General features: G+C 40.1%; 1 protein-coding gene across 2 annotated transcripts in view; it reads left to right on the forward strand.

Annotated features, from left to right (window-relative positions):
* The window catches only part of LOC105249571 (insulin-like growth factor-binding protein complex acid labile subunit), a 193,587-nt gene that overhangs the window by 47,820 nt on the left and 119,192 nt on the right, over positions 1–26,575 (forward strand). The window contains exons 1-2 of one of the 2 annotated variants that reach the window (XM_011255133.3): positions 7,120–7,415; positions 17,618–17,692. In XM_011255133.3, coding sequence (XP_011253435.1) covers positions 7,398–7,415; positions 17,618–17,692 — 93 coding nt within the window. In that variant the 5' untranslated portion in view covers positions 7,120–7,397. Of the gene's footprint in view, positions 1–7,119; positions 7,416–17,617; positions 17,693–26,575 lie in introns of those variants that run through there. The other variant, XM_011255132.2, reaches the window with a different exon arrangement.

A 26,575-nucleotide genomic window follows, 5' to 3' on the forward strand; every position in this document is an offset into this window, starting at 1 on the left:
TCTTTACAAAGTCGAGAAGTGTGTTTCGGATCATTATCTTGTTGAAATATGAAGCTTTGACCGATTATTCTAAGACCGGAGAAAATCGTGTTTTAAACAAGAATTTTTTTGTAGTCCTTCTTCATGATTCCTTTTATTTTAACGAAATCTCCGATTCCATGGCCAGAAAAGCAACTTCACACCATAATAGAATCACCCCCATACTTCACTGTAGGCACTACACACTGAGGTATCAACTTTTCTGAGCTATTTCTTCTGACAAAAATTCGACGATGAGAACCAAAAATTTCAAACTTGGATTCGTCAGTCCAAAGAACATTTTTCCATTGTTCCATTGTTCAATTTCGATGTTGTAAAGCCCACTCAAGACGTTTTTTCTTATTTATTGGACGTAACAAAGGTTTTTTCATCCGTGACACAGTCTTTTAGACCAGCATCTCTTAATCGTCTTTTCACAGTAGTGAATGATACTGGATTTTCTCTGATTTTATTGATATCTGCACATATTTTTGGTGCTGCTAATCTTCTATTTCTTTTACCTAGTAATCACTATATGCTTGTCTTCTTGAGTAGAGGTCACTTTTGTAGTCCTGTCCCGTGCGAATACGGTCGCGATGAGTGCCAGTATATTTAAATCTCTTAATCGTTGTTTGAACTCCCTTCAAAGACACTTTTGTTTTTTTTGAAATTTCTCGATATGATAAGCCTTCATTATGTAAAGTTATTATTGCACTACGAGTCTCGATGGATATTTCTTTACGTTTTGCCATTATTCATGGTATTAAGATAGGTTCACTTGAAAATTTTAAATTTACCCTGCAAGTTGTTAGCGCGTCTTAATGTCACGTATTTGGCATGTAAAAAACTGAATTACTTTTATATCAACTTAATCAGAATATAAAGAAAACCTAGAAAGCAAAAAAACTATTAAAATTCAAAGTTGTTATAAAAGTATATTTTATTAAAGTAAAAATCGATATTTGTATATAAAATTCACTCACGTCTTAAAATCAAGTTCGTTTATAGAATTAGATGTAACGTGTTCTAAACTATTATTTAGTAACAAAAAAGAGCTATGTTCATAATGTAGCGTCGATATTTACAGTTACGATAGTACAAATTCCGAAAGTTAGACAAGTGTATCCAAACTTTTGGTTGGCAGCGTATGACTAAAGAGTACTTTAACTCTGAATAATTAAAAAAAATACAGAAATTGCGATTTCAAGAAAAAATAGCATCCTAATTATGTTTTTTCTGTATTCGAATAAGTATTTTTTGCTCTTTTTAAAATTTGTACTTGTATAAATTTGTCTTGCTCTTTTTAAAATATAATGTTGTAATTTATATATTATTTATATAGTTATTACATTAATTAAAAAGTGCTCGTAAAACAAATTCTGAACTTATGTAATATTTCCATGAATTACTCTGCATCTCTCTCTCTCTCCCTTTTAAAAGAGGCAATCAGATGTACTAGAAACGATATTGATTTGAGAGCTACGAGTACTTCTCATTAAGGATGCAATACATATGCGTATAGTGATATTTTTTTTCACTGCATTGCAAATAAAAGACTGAATTATTTCTTGTTCTAACAACAGTCGCAAATATGAAAAAGTTTCGAGCATTATTAGAAGTCAGAAACGTGCGTGTCTTGATTTAAAGTTTTGCCAATAATAAAATTTACTAACATATCATATTCTTTTATTTTTTTTTAAATACAAAAAAATACAAAAAAAGAATTATTTTTCATAAATTCAATTTTTTTTATAGTATCTTATTTATATATTTGATTGCCTGTGTGACGTAACAAATAAAACAATTTTTCTTTCTTTTTTTTTTTTTTCGAAATTATTCAACGATTTAAAATATCAATATTTATTTTGGTGTAACCGAAACGAATATCTATCTAAAACGATATCGAAAATGGAATACAATATTTTATTTCCATAACGGCATTGCTAGTGGTAACACTCACGCCGTCTAGGTACGCTTCTATACGTAGAGTGTATTTATACTTCCTGACTCACGTCTCTCCGCGGAAGAGGATTCGCGCGGCCTGACTACAGTCGGTTCATCGCACCACGAATCGATAGGTCGTAACTCCTTCAGGGACAAATTATTCCGACGTTCGACGATTCCTCCATCGAGAATTTTTACGCCACGCCGGGGAATATGGAAGTGATGCGCGAATTTGCTGGCTCGTAGAACTGTGATTTTCGCGTTATCGTGAAACGAGTATCGTTATTTTTACTCTATTTATAGATGATTTTATTTCCATCTTCTATACGAGAGGGAGCACTTAATCTACAAAATCAATAGACTTTTTCTTGACACTCTTGATAAAGTATTGTGTAATAGCGTGTCATGCAATTGAAATCATTATACGTAATATTTTTATATATTTTATCACGCGTTCTAGTAATTCTCTAAACTTTTATGACTCTAAGTTAATAGACTCGAATATTTCACTCTTTGTTTAGATCTTCGTATGCTTCTACAAGTTTTACGAGCTACAAAATTTCTTTTTATCATGCAAAGTTCGCACATGCAATAAAATCGCATGCAAGGGACAAAAATAGAGCGCATTCTCGTTTCTTCCGAGAAGTTCGTTCTTGGAACTTCATGGTGGTCCAGCGATTATTATTAGCCACTCGCGCTCTCGTAATCAACACAATTATGGCGAAGCGAGACACGTGAGATTAATATATATCTGCAAAGTGCATTCATGTTGCCGAATTTTAATGTTCCTATTTTTCCCATTATATGGCACAACTTACGATCGTAAAGTTTAATTTCCTTAGACTAAAGTGTCTTGGACCGGTTCCGGGGTCGAGCGATCTCTCTTGGAATATACTTCTGTGAGTGCGGCGTTTATGACGCGAATCGCACACGTAGAAATATTATATGTGGAAAATTTGGCCAGCTTCACCGTAGTCACTGATTCCGAAGCGCGGACACGTACGACGATAAGTCTCAATATGGAATAAGTACCTACTAGCGATCTTGCTGACCATTCGTAAAGGGCCGAGCAAGGAAGGAAAGAGAGAATGGTTTCACCTTCGAGTATATTGATATATATTTTCCAGTTTTCTCGGAGCTAAGAAAGAAGCTCGTAACACGCCAACGTGAATTATCTCAAATATCATAACTTCTTATCTGATTTTCTTTTTTAACACCGATATTTTTGTATTATGTAACTTTAACACGCTCCATCTCGCTATTTATTTTATCGTTTAATTGTTATAATGGATTTTGCTTTATTTGCTTTATTTTCTCGTAGGGATTAATCGTGCGTTTAATCACTATCTTAAAAAAAAGGCTCGGAAAAAATAACATGAGAGGCGGTATGTCACTCTATTTTCACGCGCCGCTAATATAAAGAAGTGCGAGAATATTATTATCGCAAGAATGTTTAAAATTTAAAGAAAGAAGTGTCGCATCTCGTAGCCGGGCGCTTACGCGAATTTTAAAGGCGAGAATAAAAGTAGTAATTTATTGTGCGAAAAAAGACTTCTGAATGGATCCCACTGGCGTTTGAGTGCTCGAGTTGCTAGAGTTCCTACTAATTTATGTAAATAAATTACTTTTTGTTTTATTTTTCCAGAATATCTTACACATCTTACGTACGCTTTTCATAATTTACCTCACCGCTGTCAGCAAGAGTCGGGTAAACTAGCCGGTCCGGTACAGTTTCACGCACTTTGTCTTAATTACGAAATGATAATGGACGGCGTATTTTCTCGCGTCCTTTAACGGAGCCCGTATCTCATCAGGCGTCGGATTTCACGCGCGGGAGTCAAAGGTCCATGCACGCTCACGGCCATTGTAACGCTGACAAAGCGTCGTGAATGCGGCATCTCGAGCGCGAGAAAATTCCTTAAAATCGGAAGAAAGCCCGCCGTCCGTTCGCGCTCGCTAACTCGAGCTAAACGCGACAAAGGTGGCCATTGTGTGAGCGTACGTGAGACTTCCCGTTACGTTAACACCGCCCGGCCGTACACATGCACGTCGCACACGCGTTCGTGTATTCACCGTGATGTGTATTGCGAGCCGCTCGCGCTTATCGTCGCGTGACACGACATCCGACCTGGGGCTCACGTAGCGGTATCCTTTACCCGCTCTCTCCGAAATTCTGCCGTACCTGTTCTTTGGTCTTGCCCGAGAACCCGCCGTTCGAACCCGTCCTGGCTCGCGCATCTTAAAGGCGGAGGATAACAACGAGTATTGTGATAAGAACATACGGTAAAGTGGGACAAGAGAGTAATGTGTAGACTTTTTACTGAAACGCGAGTACAATCGTTGATTCTCCTTTACGTAGGAATCCAATTTCCGGTTTTCAATCGTCTCTTTGCGAAAGGAGACAACGTCCGTTGGAAAGGTTACGTAATAGGGAAAACGGACAGCATTTTTGTCTCGGTAGAGAGAGAGAGAGAGAGAGAAGAAAAAGAAGGAACAAGGGCGGGAATAGGAATACAGGATTATGAGGCCACTATGAAATTTGGTTAGCGCGTGTTTAAATTAAAAGAGACACGCATTATGGTATAATTTGTATACCGTAGGGAATATATATAGTGTGGTGGTTTTTAATTAGACTGTGTCGCGGGTGCGCTCAACGAATAACAATTAGCGTTAATTCCGAGGGTATCTTGACGCGATTCGTTTGAACTCTTACCTGTTATGGTCAAATTATATTTATTTGTTTTTTCTTTTGGAATGTTTTTATATATTTCAATAATTATATATTTTTATGGAAATTGTTTATTCTTTCATACGTATACGTGGAATCTCGTCTGTTAGTTTTCGCGAGATTTTCGCGCTCGTTTTGATTATCGATCTTGCGTTTTTATCCCATAAGCCCATCTTAAGACACAGCCTCGGGTCCTCAGGCGTTGCGAAAAGAGAGCTCTGCCAGGAAAACGTGATTCAGGTCCGAAAGCACGTCCTATTAATGACCAAGCCGGAGCTGATTCACGCCACTCTCTCAAGGCTATTTGTTACAACGCGTCGGACAGTGCGTGGCATCTGCGCGACGTGAGTGCCGGGAGAAGAGACCGCAAAAAAAAATGAGAGGAGCGAGAATAAATGTGATGGAATAAAAAAAAGAGGGAAAAATGTGTTATTAGTTAACCCGGCACCGTCGCGGCTCGCCTATGTACGTACAGCGGCCTAAAATAGTAATATCGCGGAGGTATAACGAGGTACCGCGACGAGGTGCCGTCACATCGAACGTGTTTTATCCCCGGCGCGGCCATAAATCACGCCGTGTTTAACAAACTCCAGCGCGTCGGATCCGCAATAATACACATATTCGCCGTGAATTTACACGCGCGCGCATAGGGCGCGAATGTTACGTGCGTTCCGGCGATGCATCTATAGCTCTCTATGTATTTTTTTTTCCTTTTATTATGCATCCGGCGTTGTTTTATTCCTTTCGAGTTTTAATCATTGTTTATCGAGGTCACGCGCGCATGCAACATACTGCGCTCTCGAAGAGAAACGAAGGGAGAGAGGAGGGATGTGCATTACCTCCCTCTCGGGTTTGATGCACTTTTCCGCGACGATCGCCATTGGCGAGTCAATCATTGCAACACATAGCGCGTTGCACGTGTACGTGTGTGTTCGAATTTAACAAAATGCGTAACTGCGGTTTACAATAGCGACGAAATGCGCTTTTATAACGTGTTTTTTTTCTGCGTTTTAGGTTTTATTTTTAAACGTACATCGTTCAATTTCATCTACCATTTCATTGCGTGTTGTTAACACGAATTTTTATGGCTGTGTTATTGCACGATATTTATGGTCGCGATTGTGCAATCAACGTATAGCGGCATAATTCCTAGGATTAACGTGGCGTGCTTAATGGAATAGAATTAAAGATACGTCGTAGAGATTATGTAAATACGTGTAAGGAATATGTACATTTATATTTTTCTCTTAATATAGCAAGCCTGCGATACTTTAACATTACAAAGCATAAAGGATACGTATAAGGAGACGTGAATTCGATGTAATTTATTCATTGAGGGATGAGATAAGAATGGAGCGTATTAATTATTAAATTTCAATTTTCTGAAAATATTCATCTCAAAATAATACGACCTATGAAAAGCAAACAAATGTCTACAATTAGAAATAATATAAATTTTAGTAGCATATTAATCGAGAAGGGAATCATTGAAAGTACTAGAATATGTAGATTTTTTTCAGGGCATTACAGATATTATTTTAATTTTCTCTTAAAAAGTGGAAATTATCTAAAAAAGTAATACTCTTACGAAACTGAGCATTAATAAGTTAATGATTCGCAAGGCAATTGTTTGTATATTTTAACGGTCACACATTTCGTAATAGAGTCAATCTTGTGCCCGCAATTTTTATATGATACACGATTTAATATTATATTTTTGAAATGTATTTACTTTTGTATACACAAATTCGCGTATCCATTTTCGACGTGGAAAAAACGGATAACACACCGGTTTCCAGATCATCGCAACAAACTCGTCAGCCATATTCCTCTTTCGATATATTTAATTTTTTATATAACTATTATATTATCAGTTTCGTCGATGATTAATTATTAATTACTATTGTCATGCTGATATTTTATTCCATGTTTATTCGTTTTTGGTGGTTGAGGAAAAAAACAAACACATTATCTGTCCGTTTCTGGAATGTAATTGTAAGAAAGAGAGAGAGAGGCATATAAACATCTTTTTCTTTTCAAAAGGTGTGCGTATCAGCGAAGCGTATTATACATTAAAAGAAAACATGACCTTGTTGAGTTGAAGCGAAAGCGACCTCGTCTTATTACTAACGCGCGTTATAAGTTAGTTGAATTTCGGGAGCGTCACGCAAAGGATCGAGGAAGCAATCGTTGTGATGATTGAATATAAATCCTCGCGAATAATTATCGTAAAGTAATCGATATTTAATCGGCTCGTGAATCGCTAATTTTATCGAATATTTTTATGTGAATCGTGTATATACGAGTTTAACGAATATCGAAAAAAATATTGGACAAAAATATATCGTAATTGCATCGAGTTTTAAAGTGTGCCGCGAATTATGATGAATACATACGTTTTAAACGGATAAATATCGTTGAGAATGCCAAAGAAAAAGTATCGTACTTAGTTTAGCGAGTATACTTGAAAAGTTATAGCGTGTAAAATGAATATCGGAGAAATTATTTGTGGTTAATAATATTGTGCAATCATGGAATTTTAAGTATCGCGACGTTATTGTAGTGTAATATCCAGTGGACTGATCAGTTATATTTGCAATGGATCATGCATCATCGATCATCAATTGAAACTAGAATGAGCAGAAAGATGAACAAATCAAATGATAAGGAGGAAACAACGAGAAACGACTGACAAATTTTTAATTAGATGTCACACATGTTTGCAGTAAGTTGATACGATTGTGTAGTAAATCTTGTCTTTATTATTAATACACATATACATTAAAAATACGTGAAAAATGAAACTTATTAGTAATATGACGAAAATTATTTTTAAAAAAGTAAAATGTATTTTTCACGTATTTTTACATAAATTTTATTTTGATATAAAAATAACTAGTATATATCGAAAGATCAAATTATAGCATCAATGTAGTCAAATATAACAATTGATTACCATTTTAAGGGATAAATTACTAATGTAAGAACATTATTAAGCTATACATGGAATGTCATTATTTTGATTTTAGTGACCATTTTATTTTAAACATATATGTGGATATTATTTAAAAAAAAATACACGATACAAAGTTACATATTTAAAAAATGTACAACTTTGATCAGCGAGATTTATCCCTTAATAATAATTATGCATAATACTTTGAAACGAGGTATAACGTATATTCTTATATACTAAAGATTAAGAATAAAAGAGAAGGAGCATAGAAGAAGGTAAAGGATCATGTATGAGAGTTAAATAAAGGTGAAAATAGGCATTCTGCTTTGAGCCTTCCGTATAATATTGCGATAATGTTATGTTGCTCTAGTCTGATAAAGTTTGTACTAAAAGCGAGTCAAGCGACGTCAAAGTTCTGAAGTCAGCGAGGGCGGTATGTGTGTGTGTGTATGTGTGTGTTACATCTCCTCTCCCTTCCCACCGTCTCGCTGCAATTTTGGGACGTTAATCATGCAACGTTATAACGCCGCTTCATATCGCGGTTATCGAGTTCGCGCTATTATATTCTTATTGCTTGCTCCATAATCATCCTTTTCTTTCCCCCGGCGAGTCTTAATTACCTTGTTTACCGCGTTCGTAGGCGTCGTAATGCCGGCGCGGCTATGCACCATCGTCATAATGCGTTTGATGGACTTTGAAAACAACCCCCTCGGCATCTTCGCGAGTTAACTCTCCTAGATTACCGCGCCTTAATTTATTACGCAAAATACTGCGCGAAATTCTTAAATGTCTCGAATAATTTTACGATCGTCAAAATTTTCAGGAAAGGAAAATTTTCAGACAAGCAGCTCTCAAAGAGAAACACTTTACTCTCGAAACAAAAATACAGGCCGTTTCACAGGGATGTTAAGAAAATTTCACGTTAATTAACCGAATTTAACAAGTTGAACTTTAATAGAGTTCGAGAATAATTCTCGAGGAGGAGCACTCGCTCTCTTCGAAGGGTAATTATCACGGTCATTTGAACGATTCATTTAAATGCGCAAGACTTTCGTGAAATTCTCTCTACTCCATAGTTTATCAAGGGGCAGGACTCTGTGTGCACACACGTCCTCTGCCTTTTAAATTAAATCCACGCTTTACGGCCAGCACGCGGAGTGGCGTTTCGTGATTTGACACGGGACGAGGTTTGCACTCCCAGCTGCGGCGCGCGTGTTTAAAGTTACTTGGCGAGGGATTTACGACGAGCTCGGGACGATTGTTGTTACTGTCGCAATGAGAACATTGCGAGAACGAGAAGATTTAAATAGTCATGAATAGAGAAAATTCCGAAAATATGCAACGCCTCCGGAAAAAATCCTTGCAACGCACGCTTCTTTCGACGGATCGCGTTAAAACTTGGACAAAAACTTTGATACGGTGGCGAGACAGATATTATACCCGAGTATTTTATATCGCGAAAATTGGCCGGCGATTATTTTTCATCGATTTTTATCACTTTTAATAATAGAAGAGGAGAATAATATTCTTGAAAATTTTAAATATAGAGATGCTACCGCGTAATTATAATTGCAATGAAAATACGCCAGCTATTTTTCTTGGCTCGAAATCTCTCGTCTACTCTCAAACAAATGTGATATCAAATTTTCCCTCCTGGAAAATTTGACCTGGTATTAATCGAAGGGAAGAGCGTGTCCCATAGTGTATCGAATTCCTTAGCTGGTAACGAGCCAACGTGCACGCACATGCACAAGCACGGGCGAATGTAGGACGCGCTTAAATCGACACTCACCCTTTAGAGGCCCTTCAAAGCGCCGCTTTCCCGGTTTGAGGACGGATGAGGCTTATATATGTGTGTAGCTATCGAGTATTACGAGAGCGGCGAATAAGCGCGCCGTGTCGACGAATACGGATCAGCCTTAATACCCGAATGATCCTTCGGTACTCGATATGGAATCGCAGCTACGATCCGCGCCGTTTGTTCGTTTTTCATCACATTTGGCGTTATAGAGCGTGCCATCGTCGAGCGACCGTTAAAACAATCGCAGATTCGCGGCTTATAAGACTATTACTTAATGTGTACTCTGCAACTGCTACTGGAATATCGTGACGCGACATCATTTCCTCTCCTGCGCTCCTCTGCAAATTTTTCTTTCGCAAGTTGCGCTTAGAGACTTTCAATTTTAATTAATGTTGGGCATTCTTTTACTGCTATTCATTCCCTGATACCAAATAAATTCTACCGAGTTAACCGAATTTTTTTCATGCATATATACACGATATTTGTTCTCGCTTTTTCAAGCTATTTTCAACTTGCAGAAATGTAAAACTATTTTGCGAGTATACACATTTACCATATATATAAAAATACGATTTTTCATTATCTCGAATTGCACGCTAAAGATGCTTGGATCGATAGCAGAAAGTTCGCGTTCGACATGACCTAATCGTCGTGACGTGTATAGCTGCTCCACTCGAGAGTCTAAATACGTTTTTCAACATTTCTCCCGTCATACTCGGGATATATATTCGCCGAGTGACGGCCGTCATCGGTACTCAGGCATTCGAATGGAAGAGATGCTGGTCGGGAGAGAGGAGAGAGGAGAGAGGAGAGAGGAGAGAGAGAGAGAGAGAGAATCGTCGAAAAGTTTTATTTACTTTAAAAACGCGACGCCAGAGATCCGCTAGTCGGGAAGAAGCAGGGGGGAATAAAGTTCCGTTGAATAGAGCGAGGAAGGAGAGTCACTCGGGGAGGAGAGGCGGTAGAAAGCGGAAGAAAGCCGGGATAAAAAGAAGGTGATTGCAGGAGCACGGGGGGCAAGAATAAGTTGAAAAAGTCAATTATTGTAGCAACACCCTTGGCTTAGCTGCCGCAAAAAACGCAAACGGCAACGTGCATACGCTTTGAAATCTTGAAGTCTTTTCGAAAACGCGAGCGAGTTATTCCGCAAAAAACGACTGGCTCTGGCGAACCAACCTTAGGAATAATCCGCACGAAAATGAAGTGCCTGCCTTCTCGCCTTATCTATAATTTACTCGCGTGGCACCGGTGCACCGTTCCCTGCACGGACTGCTTGTGTAACACGTGTTTCACGGACTCTTTCCAACGCGAACAGAAACTCTTGCCAGACTCGGCCGGAGATATTACCTACGAGCCCGGAGAAGTATTACATTCGAATTCACGCAAATATCGTCCTTTTTCTCATGTGCGCGCCATTATTTTACGGAACTTGTACGTCGAACGATTATCGCAACGTCGATGTTTGTTTCTCGTTCTTGTCGATATGCGAAATTTAAGCGAGAGAAAAATAATCGGCGGAAGAGAACGAGATAGAAAATTAAATAAAAAGCATCACAATGAATATTACGATGAATGTGTTTCGAGTAATACAAGTGACAATATCATTTCCGTTTATAGAATCTCAAATGGTTTAAACCTTCCGGGACACGATCTCCGAAAGAATTATATACGTATCGGAGCGTTGGGATTATAAACTCGATAAAAAAGAGCCGCAGGTAGAGGCTCGATAGTACATTGCGGTAGCACGACGTCGCCCTCGTTTCGTTTTATTAAATGTAAAACACAAGTTACCACATTCAACTCGCGAAATATCGCGGGTATCCAATTTCTCGAGGCGCGGATTTTTCTTCTCTCTTCCCCTCGTCCCCTCTCTCTCTCTCTCTCCCTCTCCCTCTCGTGATATCGCGTCTATCGATATCCCGAACGAAAATTCTTCAGCCACTTCACGAGCTCTCGATATCCCACGATAATACCGAGAACCGTAATACAGCAGATACGACCTACCCTCCTGCCTCGCATGCATCCCCCGTTCGTTGGCGCGCGGTAGCGCTTTCGATTTTCCGCGCAATTTTCGAACCACCGGCAGACAGATGGCCCACGAATCACAGCCATTGTCGCTCAACAATGCCTCCGTACCTCATCTTCCCCGTGCTCGCGCTCGGATCCTTGGTCGCGGTCTGTGCGTTATGTATATATTACCTATCCGTTATATACACACACCCCGCGGACATACACCGCGTATTATATCACATAACATACGCGCTTGGCGCGCATACGATCGCGTGTACAGGGTGTCCCGGAGCTAACACGCGAGCGTGCGACTGAACTTGTCGCTTTTGCGTGGTGAATTATAAAGTTGACCTTACCCCCTCGGTCATTATCGATCTGTGTCGCGAGTTTTTATTAATTGCATCGCGACTTTTTTTTTCGCAATTAAAGCTTAAATTAAACTTCCGTCGCGATCTTGCCCCTACTTATTCTCCCCTCTCCTTCTCTCCCTCTTTGGAAAAAAACGGATGAAAGGGAGATTTCGTTATCCATTTATACGCGACGCTTTAATTCATCAAAACTCTCGTCGACTTTCGATCGCCCCTAACTCAATAACCATCGATGTCTCGACTTTGTAACAACCGTCATTCTTCTTAGTCACGACTCTCTCTATCATCTAGGTTTGAAGGGTCGCTCGTGCGCGATAGGTAGCTAGGTAGGTAGGTACAGGACACCCCGTACACCCGTTTACCCACATACGTACCTCACCCCCTCTCCCTTTCCGGAGAGTATTACGTACGTACATACACCGGCTATGTGGCTGGGAATATAGGTGGTAGGTAATATTCGACGATGCCGAAAGCACGTTCGAGCGATCGATCTCTCGCCTCTCTGTCCCATCCCCGTCGCCCCCGACCTCCTTTACCTTCTCTCCTCCTCGCGGGTGCCGGTTGCATTCGGGGTTCCAGACTTCGGCGTCGCCACCGAGAGAGAGAAGCGCCAGAGGAGAGAAGTACGTACAGCCGAGAGCTCGAGCGAGCGACCGAGGGTGGATGGAAGAGACGAGAAGCGTGAGACGGTCGGGGAGTGGATACCCTACTAGGTATCTCAACTTACGATTGCCCCGGGGGCGTGCACAGAAGTGCAAAGCAATCGTCTCCCGGCCTCGACCCGTCTCGAGCTCTGCGGGCTCTCTTCTCTGCACCCCCTCCGGAAAGGGGTAACGTATCGAGATACACGCGAGAGCGCCGAGGGGTTGGATATCTCTCGACGGTCCGTTGTTGCTGCCTGGTTTCGGGCTCGATTTACAGCACGAGAACGCACGACTTACGGAATTCCCGTGGAAGTCCGATGTGGCTCGTCTTCCCTCTGCCTCTCTCTTCCTCGCTCTCGCTCGTTTGGGTATACGTCTGTTTACCTCGTAGCCGATCCCCGACGATCTTCTTCTCTTACGGGGGAAACGGATCAGCCGACGTCGCGGATTTACGGCGCGCGGAATTCGGACGACGCTCGTTCGTCTTGGCGCGTTACTTCCGGTAACTCGGCGGATTCTCCCTTTCTCTCTTTCCTCTTGCTCTCCGCGGAGTCTCGAGTGTGCCGATATTTTTCTTCGAGCAGACTACAAGTGCGACGAAAGAGGGAGGAAGAGAGAGAGAGGACCGCGGGGTCGGATCGAGAAGACGCGCGCGTCTGGGGAAAGGGCGGCACTCCTATTATTTTGCGGTTCCGCGCCTCCCACTGACGTGAAATATACAGCCTATGGAAACTTAGTTTCCCGCCTGCGAATTCCCGAGCTGTCGGCATCGGAATTTCTCGTCGCGTTATTTTGCGATTTTACACTCGAATTATAAGCAGATACGCGGCGCCTACGAGTTTGCCTCATGTCTGCTGGAATTTTTGACTCGTTCACGTCGACGTTGTTTTTCGTTTATTTTGCGGCTTCGTATGGTATATGAATTCACGTACTTTTGCCATTCCTCATGCTTGCAGACTTGATTTGAAATTTCTTCACTGAAGCGTTAACACGAAAATGTCAATGTTAATACTGTACTAGATTTTTTTTCAGTGCATTTAAATTTAGTTCATTTCAAAACATATTTTTTCCAATCGATATGTAAATTATAACAATATATATGTGTATATTGAAAAAATGTTAACATTATATTTATAATCATTCAAAAATAAAGCATATTTCGATATAAAATAAAAAATTATATTTTTTAAATATATATATATATATATACACATATACACTCTTAAAATCACGCACACGTGTGCGCTCTACAATATACACTTTTTAAAATCGTATTAGAAAAATGTAAAATTTTTCAATTAATATTTTTTTCTCCGTTATACAATTTCGCGTACAATATTAAGATTCTTGTGGAAATCGCCAGGAAAGTGATATATCTATAATACTTATAAATTTAATTTTTTACTCAAGACTATACAAGGAAAATTCCTTTGAAATTACGAGAAATATCGAGAATAATATAAAGGCACGGAACACGTTTGCACCGGGTTTATCAACTGAAGTTAAATTGCACGTTAAGAAATATGTGCGCCATAAGGCCGCGGTTGGAAATTCTTTAATGATCCGCGATGGAGTCGGTCTTGGCGTGGTAACCGGAAACGTACGGGCTTACGAGAAGATGTTGGACGCAAGAACGAGGACGGTGCGTAGCGAGATTCTGTGACAAACGACGCGACTATACGTTATCTCGGAGACTGAGATACATGTCTCGGGGGGGAGGAAGTTTCCCCTGTAGTTTCGCGCTCGAATTACAACGGCAACGCGCATTCGGCGGCGTTTTCTTTCGCGCTCTGTTATTCCCCATTCCCGTTTTCACGTGCCCCCTATCATTTACGCGCTTCTCGACGATATCGCGGTCGGAATTGAAAAAGAGAAAATACGCATTATACATAATCGATGGCGATATGTCAATCTATTTGAAGTTGTACGTGCGATATGAAAATTCTGGGCTACGCTTTCGCGGAACTACTTTTGATCATTCGGTACGTCAAGCGGCTAAAGAAACACGCATGTTAAGAAAGAAATGGCTAACTGTTAAAATATGATGGACTTGCATTAGAAGGAACTTTAGCAGTATTTTTCGAGAGAAGGCGCATCCAGGAAGATGCATGGGCTCAATTAAGACCAGGCATGCATCATAAAGTTTCGTCCAACTAACGTGGACGCGTGCGGTATGCAAAAATCTGTTGGCAATTTCGAAAAATTTTACAGGCTGCGCTATCATACATGCAACGAAAAGGAACGAGAGAGATAAATCCAATTCCTTTCACGTTTACGCGAATTATTAAAGGCTTCACTCGTACGTTTCGAGAGGAAAAGCTGCGTTTGAAGAGAGCAAGAAAATTTCTCACTCTGTATATTTATTTACATATTAATTAATATGACGACAAAGTAAAAATTAATTCTTAACGATGATGCAGTTCAAAAATATACTTTAATTATAATACACGAACAATAAAAAATTAGAATTTGAAATATAAATGTCATAGAATGCCTTGTGCTAAATTAAAAATTTAGCAGGTTGAAAATCCTAATATCTCACTGTTGCGATAGTCAACAACATTAGCAGCGAGTTAAACCGCCTTGGTGTTGGCGCGTGAATGCATTGTGCCACAGGATAGTCGCATCGATTTTCGTATAGATATGCGCGTGTGTGTATCTGTATGTGGAAGCGGATTATCTCCCGATGTTCCGATTCGTCGGTCAGAATAGAGTTCTCCGCCGAATTCATGGAGAGATCGATATTGAGCGATCGGAGCTGAAGCGGCGTGTCAGTCACCTTCGGATTCCTCAAAAATCGCCGGTTAGCGGTCAGTTTGCGGCGGGATCGCGCTCTATACTCGGAATACTTCGGATAGAATCCGAGAGAGAATTCTCGGCGTCCACAACGTCGGCAACTGTCGAATTAATCCCGCCGTGTATGTACGTGCACGCCTCTCTGTCCCCGTCTTTCTCTCTCGGAGATACGTCACTTCCGGCGTCCGTCCGGGGAAGTCGCGGTCGGCCGCAGCGCGATCCCGCTCCTCGCAAATACCGTTCGCGGACGGTGTCAGTTTTGCCGGTTTCTTCGCCAAACTATTCCGAACCTCCCGCTAACAGCTCGGGAAACGACTTCCGTCGATTTGACGGAATGCACGGATCACTCCGTTCGTCGTTCTATACCGCACCGTGTACCGACTTCCCGATTTCTTTAGCCCGAAAATTCCTCGGCTGGCGCAAGAATTTCGGTTGGCGGAAATTCCAGCGTCTCCTCGATATCGTTCATTCGCTGCTCGAAAAATTCTCCTCGTGCGACGCCTTACGCGTCGTCCCTGCGACGTTTCGTGGAATAAAAGAAGCTGCCTGTCGTGGATTTAATTGAATATCCATTATTCGCGAAGTGGAGATCATGTGGCAAATATATTTGTTTCGCATACTGAGGACAATAGCTTCGAGCAGAATTAAACATGTAATATGTTCAAGTTCTTATTTGGATTATCGCGGTCTTTCGATGACGTGTTTAATTTTAACAGTTTAATGAAAAACGACGGCGATGAATGATGGATGCATCGCGGATAGCTGTAATCGCGTCTCTTGGTTTTCGAGATATAATTCGCCGTCGGGATAAATGTATTTCTGGACATACGTTTTATGCTGCTAATATGTTAATATATTATATGGATCTGAGTGTGTCAGTTACTTTTAAAATCCGTTGTGTCGTCGAACGCGATGTGTCACGCTCGAAACATTGCTCTCTCGAAAATGTCGCGATGCATTTTACGTGATGTTTACTTATTAAAACCTACGAGCAGAGCATAGTCGATATATTGAACGCTTGCACTCGTATTTGCTGGCGTCTTTGTAATACACTGACGAATTTAGATAATACGTTGACTACATCTTACATTGTCGATAATATGATATTAAAGATATAATAATATTGCAATAATTGTAATCATACATATTAAAATATATAATGATGTGAAAATCGATCAGTGAAAATTTGGTCTTTAATCGGTACATTTCACAAGTTTTCTGCTTGAGTAATCAATTCATTAATTTATGCCGAATGCCATAAAATCACAAATATTATAACATTGAATTTACAAGATATCATAAAATAATATTATAAATATTTTAAATATCACGAATATGTTATTGTATGTTCTCTATACACTATTCCGAATACTGTATATTATGATTATGAAAGAATTATTAATTTATATTTACAGACTGATATATTTATAGTTCTGTAATAATTTTCAGTTTTTGATTGAAGTTGTAATTAATTGTAGATTCGTACTCTAGATTGTTATTCAATTATTTGAATTAATATCTTAGTGTTTTGTATTGTGAATTCATGTTCGAAAAAAAATCATTTTATAATTTGTAAATGATTTTTTTATATTTCATTATCACTTAATCTGTTATTATTAAAAATAATCACGTCGAGATCCTCTCTTTTCTCTTTTATATAATATTATATATATTATTGAATTTTTTATATTTAACAGTAGTTTAACGCGCAAATTATTATGGAGAATAATTAAATATAAAGAATTAAATAATTAAATGAAAGAGAATTAAATAATTAAATAAAAGAAAATTAAATGCAGGCATTCTTTCATGAACATGCGAATAAAAATATTGTTGATGATTTAGCAATTTTAATTATAAAAGAGACTAAAAAACCATATTACATTACTCGTTAATGTTAATATTATCGATATTAGATATATAATTAGTATTATATTGTTAATATTGAATATAATTAATATTATATTGAAATATATTAATATTAGAACAACTGATGTATGAATAATTAAAAATGGACAAAACTACGATTTGTCGATAAATAATGATCGATTATGAATTATAGACGCAATGAAAGATGAAAGTTGCGCACTCGTAATTCTTTTTTTTTTTTTTTCTAGTAAAATAATTCCAACAGTGAGTGTGCGAAATGTAGTATTTGGCATACAAATTCTCTGGCTTCGGAGGCAAAATGTAGAGTTTCGGTTTTTCGGTCGTAGCTCGTCCTATAAGCTCAACCGCGAGTCGTACGTTGCAAACGATTATTGTTGAGAACAAACATTCGTGGGAGCTTAAGTACTCGATGGTTTGCGGCGACCAATCCATAAACTAATCGCGAGTTTTGTATCATTGCAGAAAAGCTGCCGGCAAAACTACGAGCCGCTGGAGCATCGTCACCGCAGCGCCGAGTTCTCGCTTTCATCGACACGGGTGAGTCTTCATTTTTACATTTTTTCTCCATCATTTTCTCTCTGCCTTTTTCTCTCCCTTATGATATCATGCATTTTCTACAACAAAATCAAAAAAATTATGTGTGGCACTTTATCAGGCGTCCAACGATATTTCTTATTTGAACTTTATCGGCTATCTAATATCTGATAGTTGATTTAATACGTTTAATGTGTCTCTTCTTCTTCGATTACACATGGCTCCGTTTGACTTAAAGTCGATTTGTCATCTTAATAAAAATCTTTCAAGACATAATAAATTTCTTTTCAAAGTTAAACATCTTGGTAATTGAGCCTGAAATTACAGTTTCTGTCAAAGTAAAGTCCATTCGAAATTAAATGCAAATTTCTCTCATTTATATGCACATTTCTATAAGAGGAATTTTTCAATGTTCTATTTTTTAATTCTCTTGTTAACATTGTTTAACTTTTATTTATTTTTCATTCATAATTACTATCCCAACGTTGAAGCGAGCGGTCATTCTTTTATCATTTAGCTTTCGGTATCGTCTATTTCGAAAATGTTATTGAGCGGTTATTGAGACACGTTATACTTATTAGGTACATTTCTTAAAAAAAAGAAAAAAGAAAAACTTTATGCCAAGATTATAACAAACGCCTTCCTCACCGTCTTATCCGCATTTAAATATCGTCAACGTTCGTCGCGTAAGAAAGTTTTGGCGCGCCGCCGCACCCATTACGCCGTTGTATCGATATCACGCTCGTAACGGCGAGGGGTCGAGTTGATTGACCCCGCATAAAGTGCGGAGCTTGTGGGTCGTGTGCCGGGTATCTTGAAAATCTCGTGGGTCAGGGCGTGGTGTGGCCGACGACGACGGCGGGGTCTGCAATCAGGCTGGTGGTGCGTTCAACGAGGAGCCTCGCCCCGCCTCGTCCCTCTGCCCTCCGCGCACGCACACATCGTTGCGTATCCACGCGTTACACGCAACGCACGCTCCAACACCTAGCCGCACCGACCGTTCTGATTAGCGGCAAATAATACCCGTAACAATAGCTACCGTTCCCTAACACGGCTTGTTCGGCGCTCCTTGTTGGTCGTACGTGTACGCCGCGTGTTTGTATTTGTGCGTGCGTGACTCTCGACGGTGGTGCGTGCGTGCGTAAGACCCTTTGCGCCAGTCTCGTCGAAAGATCCGATCGGCGCCCTTTGCGCCAAAGCCCCGAAGACACGAGTCAGTCAATCCCCATCTGCTTTCGATTCCTCTCAGCTTCTCTCTGTCTTCATCTTCCTTTCTTTCTCTTTCTCTCCGTGCGTGTTCCCCTTACGCCCTACGTCCGCAGAATTTCGATGATCTTCTCGTGGAAACAGATTTATCGCGCCTCTTCCCGAGTTTCCTGGACTCTCTTGATATCTTTCGGTTCCTCCAGTATCGATCACGAGATGCGCCACGGTTAGCTCGAATCTGCCGCCTGCGCTATTTTATCCATTTTTTTTTATTTTTTATCTTCGTACAAACATTGCGAGTTTACCGAGATACGTTGAATTCTTTATAAAGACGCTTCGCAGACATGATTTATTTAAAATTCGCGAAGGCAGAAATAAGAGCCACGATATATACAGAGATTCGTTTTTATTTAGTTTAATTCGCGAAACGAAACTTTATCCACGCAACAATGACAATTGCAATAATGATGACGGCGAGAACGGATGTCGACAAAAGCTATTCTGACGACCCATTTGGAAGTTTTCGTCGCCTGGACATTTCGTTATCTCATTTTCGCTTTTGTTTAATGTCGCTTCTTATCGTATCCCGAGTGACGAAAGTTATCGTTCGATCGCGCGGCGAGGCGTCATCAAGAAATAAATGGCCGAGAAGCGAGGAGGTTAAGCTGCTTTTTCGCCGCTTAACCGCGCTCCTTCGTTATCCGAGTCTTGGCAAGACTTCCGAGACATTAAAGAGAAGCAACGTTCGGAGACAGGTCGGGGGTTAAGCCCTGAGCTTATGGTTACTGTTAATAGTGGCGATTAACCCTTTACGAAGCCAATCTTTAAGCGCGGATAAAAAATCACGTGAGATTAGCGAGGAATATCGGAAACTCCTCGAAAAGGACGATACGACGTCGGCTTAACGAACAAGATATCATTTTGTTAAGAAGATCGAAAAAATGGAAAACTTTTTACGAGAATATTACGAGCATCCGTTATATTAAATCCCCTCGCTCTATTAGTCATTCATAAAGCATATCGCGAAATATAATTTATACATTATTACATTTTGCGCAATTTAATTTTCAATTATTATATTTGTTACGTTTATTAGCTATATTTCAAACTATTTCTAATAATGATATATGAAATATTATAACGCAATATCTCTCGCATAATATCGTTCCAAAGATATTTCAAAACTAACTCAAATAATTGGAAAAGCTTAATTTTATAATTTTGTTAGATATAATTGCGTTAAATACTAGCGAGAGAGAGAGAGAGAGAGAAATGCAATTTTATTCGTGTGTGAATACGATGGAAATTGTCCTCTAAAAGCAATAGATACGTTGTTGCTTTACGAAATAAAAATTTATGTTATATCACCTTTCGCAAAAATATACTATATATCGCAAAAATATTTTTCTTGATTATATCTCTCGCGAAGATAAAACTATGATAAACTTTCTTATTAGTTTCACCTCGGGCCATTCATCTTGAAGCAAGTCGCGTTACCCCGTCGACCCAAATACATTCGATCCTTCGTTATCGCCCGAGGATCTCGAGTCCCAGTCAGCAGAAACCACCTAATCCCCCGGAAAGCCCTCGTGAAAAAGCATCGATCTCCAATTCATTCCGTCCCGTTCGTGCGCGATCGGGCAGCGGAGCGGAAAGCTCGCCGCAACCGGAAGTGTCGGGACGGTCTCGATCGGCGAGAAAGAGAGATAGGTTCCTTTTTTAGAACGAGAATAATGACTCGAATTACGGTCATTTTCTGTGCGACCGCACAGGTGTCCGATTGTGCGCGCAAACGCACACACGCATATACACACACGTGCACACACACACACACACACACACACAGCACACTTCGCATTGTGGTGGCTAGCCGCCGCCGCTGCCACCACCATCGCCGCCGTACACGTGTCACCTGCACTTCCACTGCACGTCAGTAGCCGGCATTGCGCGGATATAGTAAAACTCACCCCGTGAGGTGCACGACCGCGTTAAACGCGCAGCGGTGCATTTGAAGAGTCGGATTTAAAATTGGCTCGAGTACCGAGAAGCGAACGGTCGAGCGCTAAACGCTTGAAAATTAAATTAAATACACATTTTAATATGTTCACCCGCTCAGGAGGAGATTCTCTGCACGCATTCTGCAATTAATTGATCGGAAAATGTTGAATCATACTTGAGTAATGTTTAATACAGAAAGATATATTCTGTCAAGTCTGTCATAGTTTTAGTTGTAGAATGATATATATATAATCGTAAAAAAGTTGTATATAAAGAATTGTCTGTTACTTGAGATGCTTTCTTAAAATTCGGTCGTTCGCCGATTATCCTTTAAATCGATGCACAGTAGCATTTATTTATACTACCGTTTTACGCGGTGATAAATTTACCTGAATCAGGGAGAGAGAGAGAGAGAGAAAGAGAGATTATCTACTTTTGCCTCAACTTCTACACTCATTTCCTTCCATTATGGCATTTTTCGATAGCGTGTGTCCCACGTTATATTCCTTCCGGCTTTTCTGTCGCCCCTTGACCCTTGTTATCTCGACTTTAGATAGCTCGGTGCTCTAGGATCGGTATTTAATTGAACTCTTCGGTTTCCCCATTACGTGAAAAGCCTGTTCTTCCAGCCGGGCACCGCCCGGAATATCGAGGTTGTCCCGTATATCACTGCCGGAAAAATTGCCATTGACATCCGGTCGCAGCCAGCTACTGACCGAGTTCTCTCTCGGGCGAGAAACGCGACGCTCGTTCAAGACGACGTCATCGGAAAGGAGCGAGACATTCGGTGCATCGACAGGACTTATCAATATACAGGGTGTTGTAGAATTGCCTTCTTCATTTTAATTCAGTTATAAAGTTTTTTAATCAATTTTAAATTTATTTTTCATTACACTAGATTCTGCGAATATCGATTATTAATAAAAAAAGTTTAATTTCTTTAATAATAAATTTTAATCAAATTTTTTTAGCACGATTTTAAAAATGAAAAAGGTTAACGACAAATACTTTAGTATCAATTAATATTACAAATTTTAAGCATTTCGATTCGAGCGTTTACATTGATCAACGATTTAAAATTGGAATTGGAGTTTATATTGTTTAAATAGCTGCAACCTAGAAGCTTAAATTTCGATAAAGCCAGTTATTTTTAATCGTCTTCAATCCACAAACTTTTGTTGCATCAGAACAATTTTATCAAAAGAAACGATGTCAAATTTAACGGTAAATTCAGGATTTTAGGACGCTAAATGCATCAGCGTGCAATGATGTTTAATAGCGCGATGAATAGAGTTCTAAAGATGAAACGGACGGGGCGGGTTAGAACATCTCTTGAAAAATTGATCGCCACGCGAAGGCGCGTTTATACAGAGACCAAGGTAAATCGCATTTAATTATTTCTTGGTTGCGCCACGGAGGTAAAAGCGGATCCGACTGCGCGCGTGCCCGACAGTTTGGTTGGCTGAATGCACACAGCAACGATTATATTCGCCTCGAAAAATAGAGGGAAGGATTAGCGCCTCTCTCTCTCTCTCGCTCTTTCTCTTCTCTTTCTCTCTCCTTCCGCGTTAAAATTCTCCGCTTTAGAAACACACTAATTTTAATAGCTGCATTATTCAAGCAATTGAAGCGTTACATGAACCGACACCATGTATTTTCTCGCTGCTACAACGTTTGCATTTTTCGCGATGCGCATTTATGCATTTTTTGATGTAAAAACCAGCGCGATTTTAAGTCTCGCTACATCACATTTCGGCACGCATCACCGACCTGTCATAAGACATAATAAAGAACGTGACACACGGTAATAACCAGCCCACGTCAGGTGATGATTTCTCGTTATCTCTATAGTTATCGATCCGCGCGAGAGCGCAAGTCACCGAGATATCGGTCGGATCGTTTCCGACATTCGATCACGATCGGTCGCCGTCGCCGACTGACGTTTCTTGCTGACCGGTCTTCTCTTAAGCCGATGCGAAAAAGCTCACGAAAACCGCACTCCAACCGGGACGCGAATCACGATCGATCGCGTAAAAGCGACGCGTAAAAGCGATTATCGAAAGTTTGCTGACGTGTTTTTCCAGTCTTTGATTTCGAGGCACGTCGACTCGTCGGGCTAGGTACACGACGAGGTCCGGCCGGTCGTGCAATGGCCGCCGGTAATACAACGGATACGTGTAAAAGGAAGTGGAAAAATAAAGTGGATACGCTACCTCGTTAACCTTTAAGCACTTCGTGAGCCCCCTCGCGAAACGTTACATGCTCGGCTCTCGATTCTACACCCCGGATTTGTTTAATCGTGACAAACTGATTACACAATGCTTCGTTTTGTTGACACGAGTCGTATGATAACCTGTCGTAAATTATAAAAGTGTTCGAAATTTTTCGGACGGATCGATATCCGACTTTGCGAGGCAATTTTCTCACAGAAAAATAATATCTGTAAAAAAATTGACGGGTCTTTTATAAATACTGTTTTCTTGAATTTTTCACAAAATTTAATTTATTAAAGTATTTTTCTATTTTAAATGTTTATTCAGTATCCGATTTTTATTTAATGAATGAATCTGAATAAGAGATTTGATAATTATATATACATATATTTTGAAATAACGGGGGTAAATTTAATCGCGTACGTTCCACATTTGGTCATACATTTCCCTCTATTTTCAAGCGATATTAGTTGTTCCAAAGCTCTGAAATATACTAATTTAGCGGCGAGTTATATTATCGGATATAATGCTTTTCGCTTGATATACTCGTGCGGATAGATAAATGTCCAGTGCTCGCGTGTTATATATTTGTAGGCAAATATGAATTCACATCGCGCGCACGGCGCAATGACGCTTTAATCGCGTTTGTTTTGTCGCGGCTGTTTCACCGCGAACGAGCGAATTAACGAGCGAGCTCGGTGGAAAACTGGCCGGCCGGCTGTCTAATTTTTTTTTCCCTCCCTTCGATCCGGAGCACCGACCGGTGACACGAAAAAGGTCGATCGCCGACAGCGTCAATCACAGTCAATGGACATAAAAGGGATTACCGAAACTTCACTAATGTGATTTCCTTCCATTGCCATTCAGTTACCCCGATATGCACGTTACTTGCAGTTGGGTCGCATGTCAGTGGCAGGGCTGAGACAACGTGAAGGCGGGGAGTCGATAAGACGTTCTCCTCTGTCGACCGCGATACTTTTTATTGTCCATAAAGATTCGTTTATGTGATTCTATCGTCGTATTTCAAAAGCTTGAGAAATCGAGCTTCCAATTGCGCCGATTGCTGCTAACTGGACCATCGCGATCATTAAACGGATAGCTATTTATTTCAATGATTTTCCCGTTTACTTTTTTTCTTCGATGTATACTTTATATAGATTGTCGTTATTATTTTTCACCTGACGTGCGACCAATTTCGTCCGCTAAATTAATTCCGATTTTTATATTTATATTCACCGTTTCATATAAAGCTGCGTGTTATATTTATTCCGATAGAAACAACAGGCAAATATGACGTCAATTTTCACTAAAGAATATTGACAATTTTTTAATTACGATATTTTTGAATAATGGAAAGGATTATAACTCACTAATACATTCTTATTATTTGAGAAATTGTGCACGTGTCTCATAATACGAAGACTACAATAATAAAATTCCCATCTATGATCGAATCGTTGTAAAAATGCAAATATAACCGCAACGTTTAATCACGATCGTTCGTTAGCCTACTCTAATTTTTGTCTCGTATCTTTGGCGACATGAAAGGCTACGGATGCTGATTGCATCGGCGCCGTCAATCACGAGGAGCGGCAAAAATTGCGATTGTTGAAACCTCGGTAATGTAATTTTCGCGAGTGACGCTCTTTTCCGCGTGGGCGTCAGTCGCGCTTCAATTACGCGTCATGCGACGACTGAATTGTATACCAAAGATCATATTGCAAACGGATAGACGAACGGAGAAGCGAGAGGAAAACGGAATAGAAGCGAGAATCACGTGGAATTGTTGAAAGCGCGCCTCTCGCGCATAAAGTACGCATGAATATAGAAAGGTGTGTTTTGCAGCTGCAGGATTGGAAAATCCGTATGATGTTCATAAATACGTGTTATACGTACAATTAATATAATTTTAATATAATATCGTTCGCTAAACACACGTGTGTTTCTGTAACAAAATACAACATTTTCCTATAAAATGTTTCATTTTATGGAATAAAATGTAGATGTAATATTACATATCTCTCGTTTTGTAACCAAACTCTTTTCAGGATTCAATATGCCATACGTCAGAGTTAATTTCAAAATAATCGCAAAGCTTCAATTTAGAATGATCGTAGATGAAATATGCGTCCGAAATATCTAACGTTACATATATCGCAATTTTGAAACATTATTCGACCATAGTTAAAATACGTCAAATGGTTTGACGTTGGAAAGTCTATTTAAAAAAAGTGCACATCGTCGATGCAGCCTCATCGATCGCGAGGCGATGTTCTTGTAATTCTTCTCGGTTACGATACGGGACGGACAAGGCATTCGACCGGTATTGTCCACGGAATGACGCGATCTGGGAGCGCGATGGCTCTCTCCCAGATTTTTCCTGCGGGAGAAGGGATCCCCGCGGTGATACGACACGGCATGAAAGCGGATTCCGTCGACGCCGTCAATCACGGCGCGCCGGATATAAAAGCGATTACCGAAACATCGCTAATGTGATTTTCCTGGCGAGCGGTTGCGAGCCCTCGCGTATCGGCGACAGCGTGTATTGACTTTTGCTCGGTTCCTCCTGAATGAAAGATGGCGCCGTGCGACCGGTCGATATACCTCCTAGCAGAATTGCCTCTGCAAAATCACCATCGCGATGATGGCGCATATTGCAAAACAGAATCGGTTTCAAAATCATATCCATCTACGGGAAAGGATTCGAGGATTCGAAATAAAACTAACATGTCTGCGTACGTAAATTATCATCACGTAACACTGATTGTTTTTATTATTAATATCGTCATACATCTGTAACTTACAATCGTCGTATGTAATCGTAAAGTAACCTTTATCCGATATATGTACAGTTAAAATTTATTCGTGAACTTTTATCTATTTTTTTTAAGGACAATTGATTTCATCAACAAACCAAATGAAAATCATGGAAGCGTCCGATAAAGACGTTAGCGACGGTCGTGTTTTCGTTTATTCCGCTGAATATTCTAAGATAGTTCAAATATCGTCTCTCGATGGGGGGATGAAATGCAAAGGGTGGAAGAAAATACGTCCTTTGGCCGCAGCAGGTCTTGGGCGCTCTTATCGAAAGTTCGCAGGCAGCGTCGATCTGCATCGATGGTCTAAGCACACTCTCTCACCGGAGTCGCTCTTTATCGCTTTCTCTCTCCCTCTTTTTCCCGAAGGGAGTTTGCCGGGTTATTTACCTGAATAAACCGCTCGATAAAAAGAGTACACACGATCCCTCGTCGGCGTCGTAGCGCGACGTGCATTAATAATTTCGCGGATACTTCGCGTATAAATCGCGCGCGTGCCTTCCCCCGCAACTTACTCCGTCATTCTGGCGGAAACGCGACATGAATTTGTTATGACGCGAGTTGACCGGCGCGACTATACCGTTCCAATTATCGCGCGTTCTTCCATGGTTATTTGTTCGCGATGCGATACGCGGGGACTATAAAATTGCTTG

Source organism: Camponotus floridanus, unplaced genomic scaffold, assembly GCF_003227725.1.
Source record: "Camponotus floridanus strain SB8 unplaced genomic scaffold, Cflo_v7.5 scaffold112, whole genome shotgun sequence".
Taxonomy (NCBI): Eukaryota; Metazoa; Arthropoda; class Insecta; order Hymenoptera; family Formicidae; genus Camponotus; species Camponotus floridanus.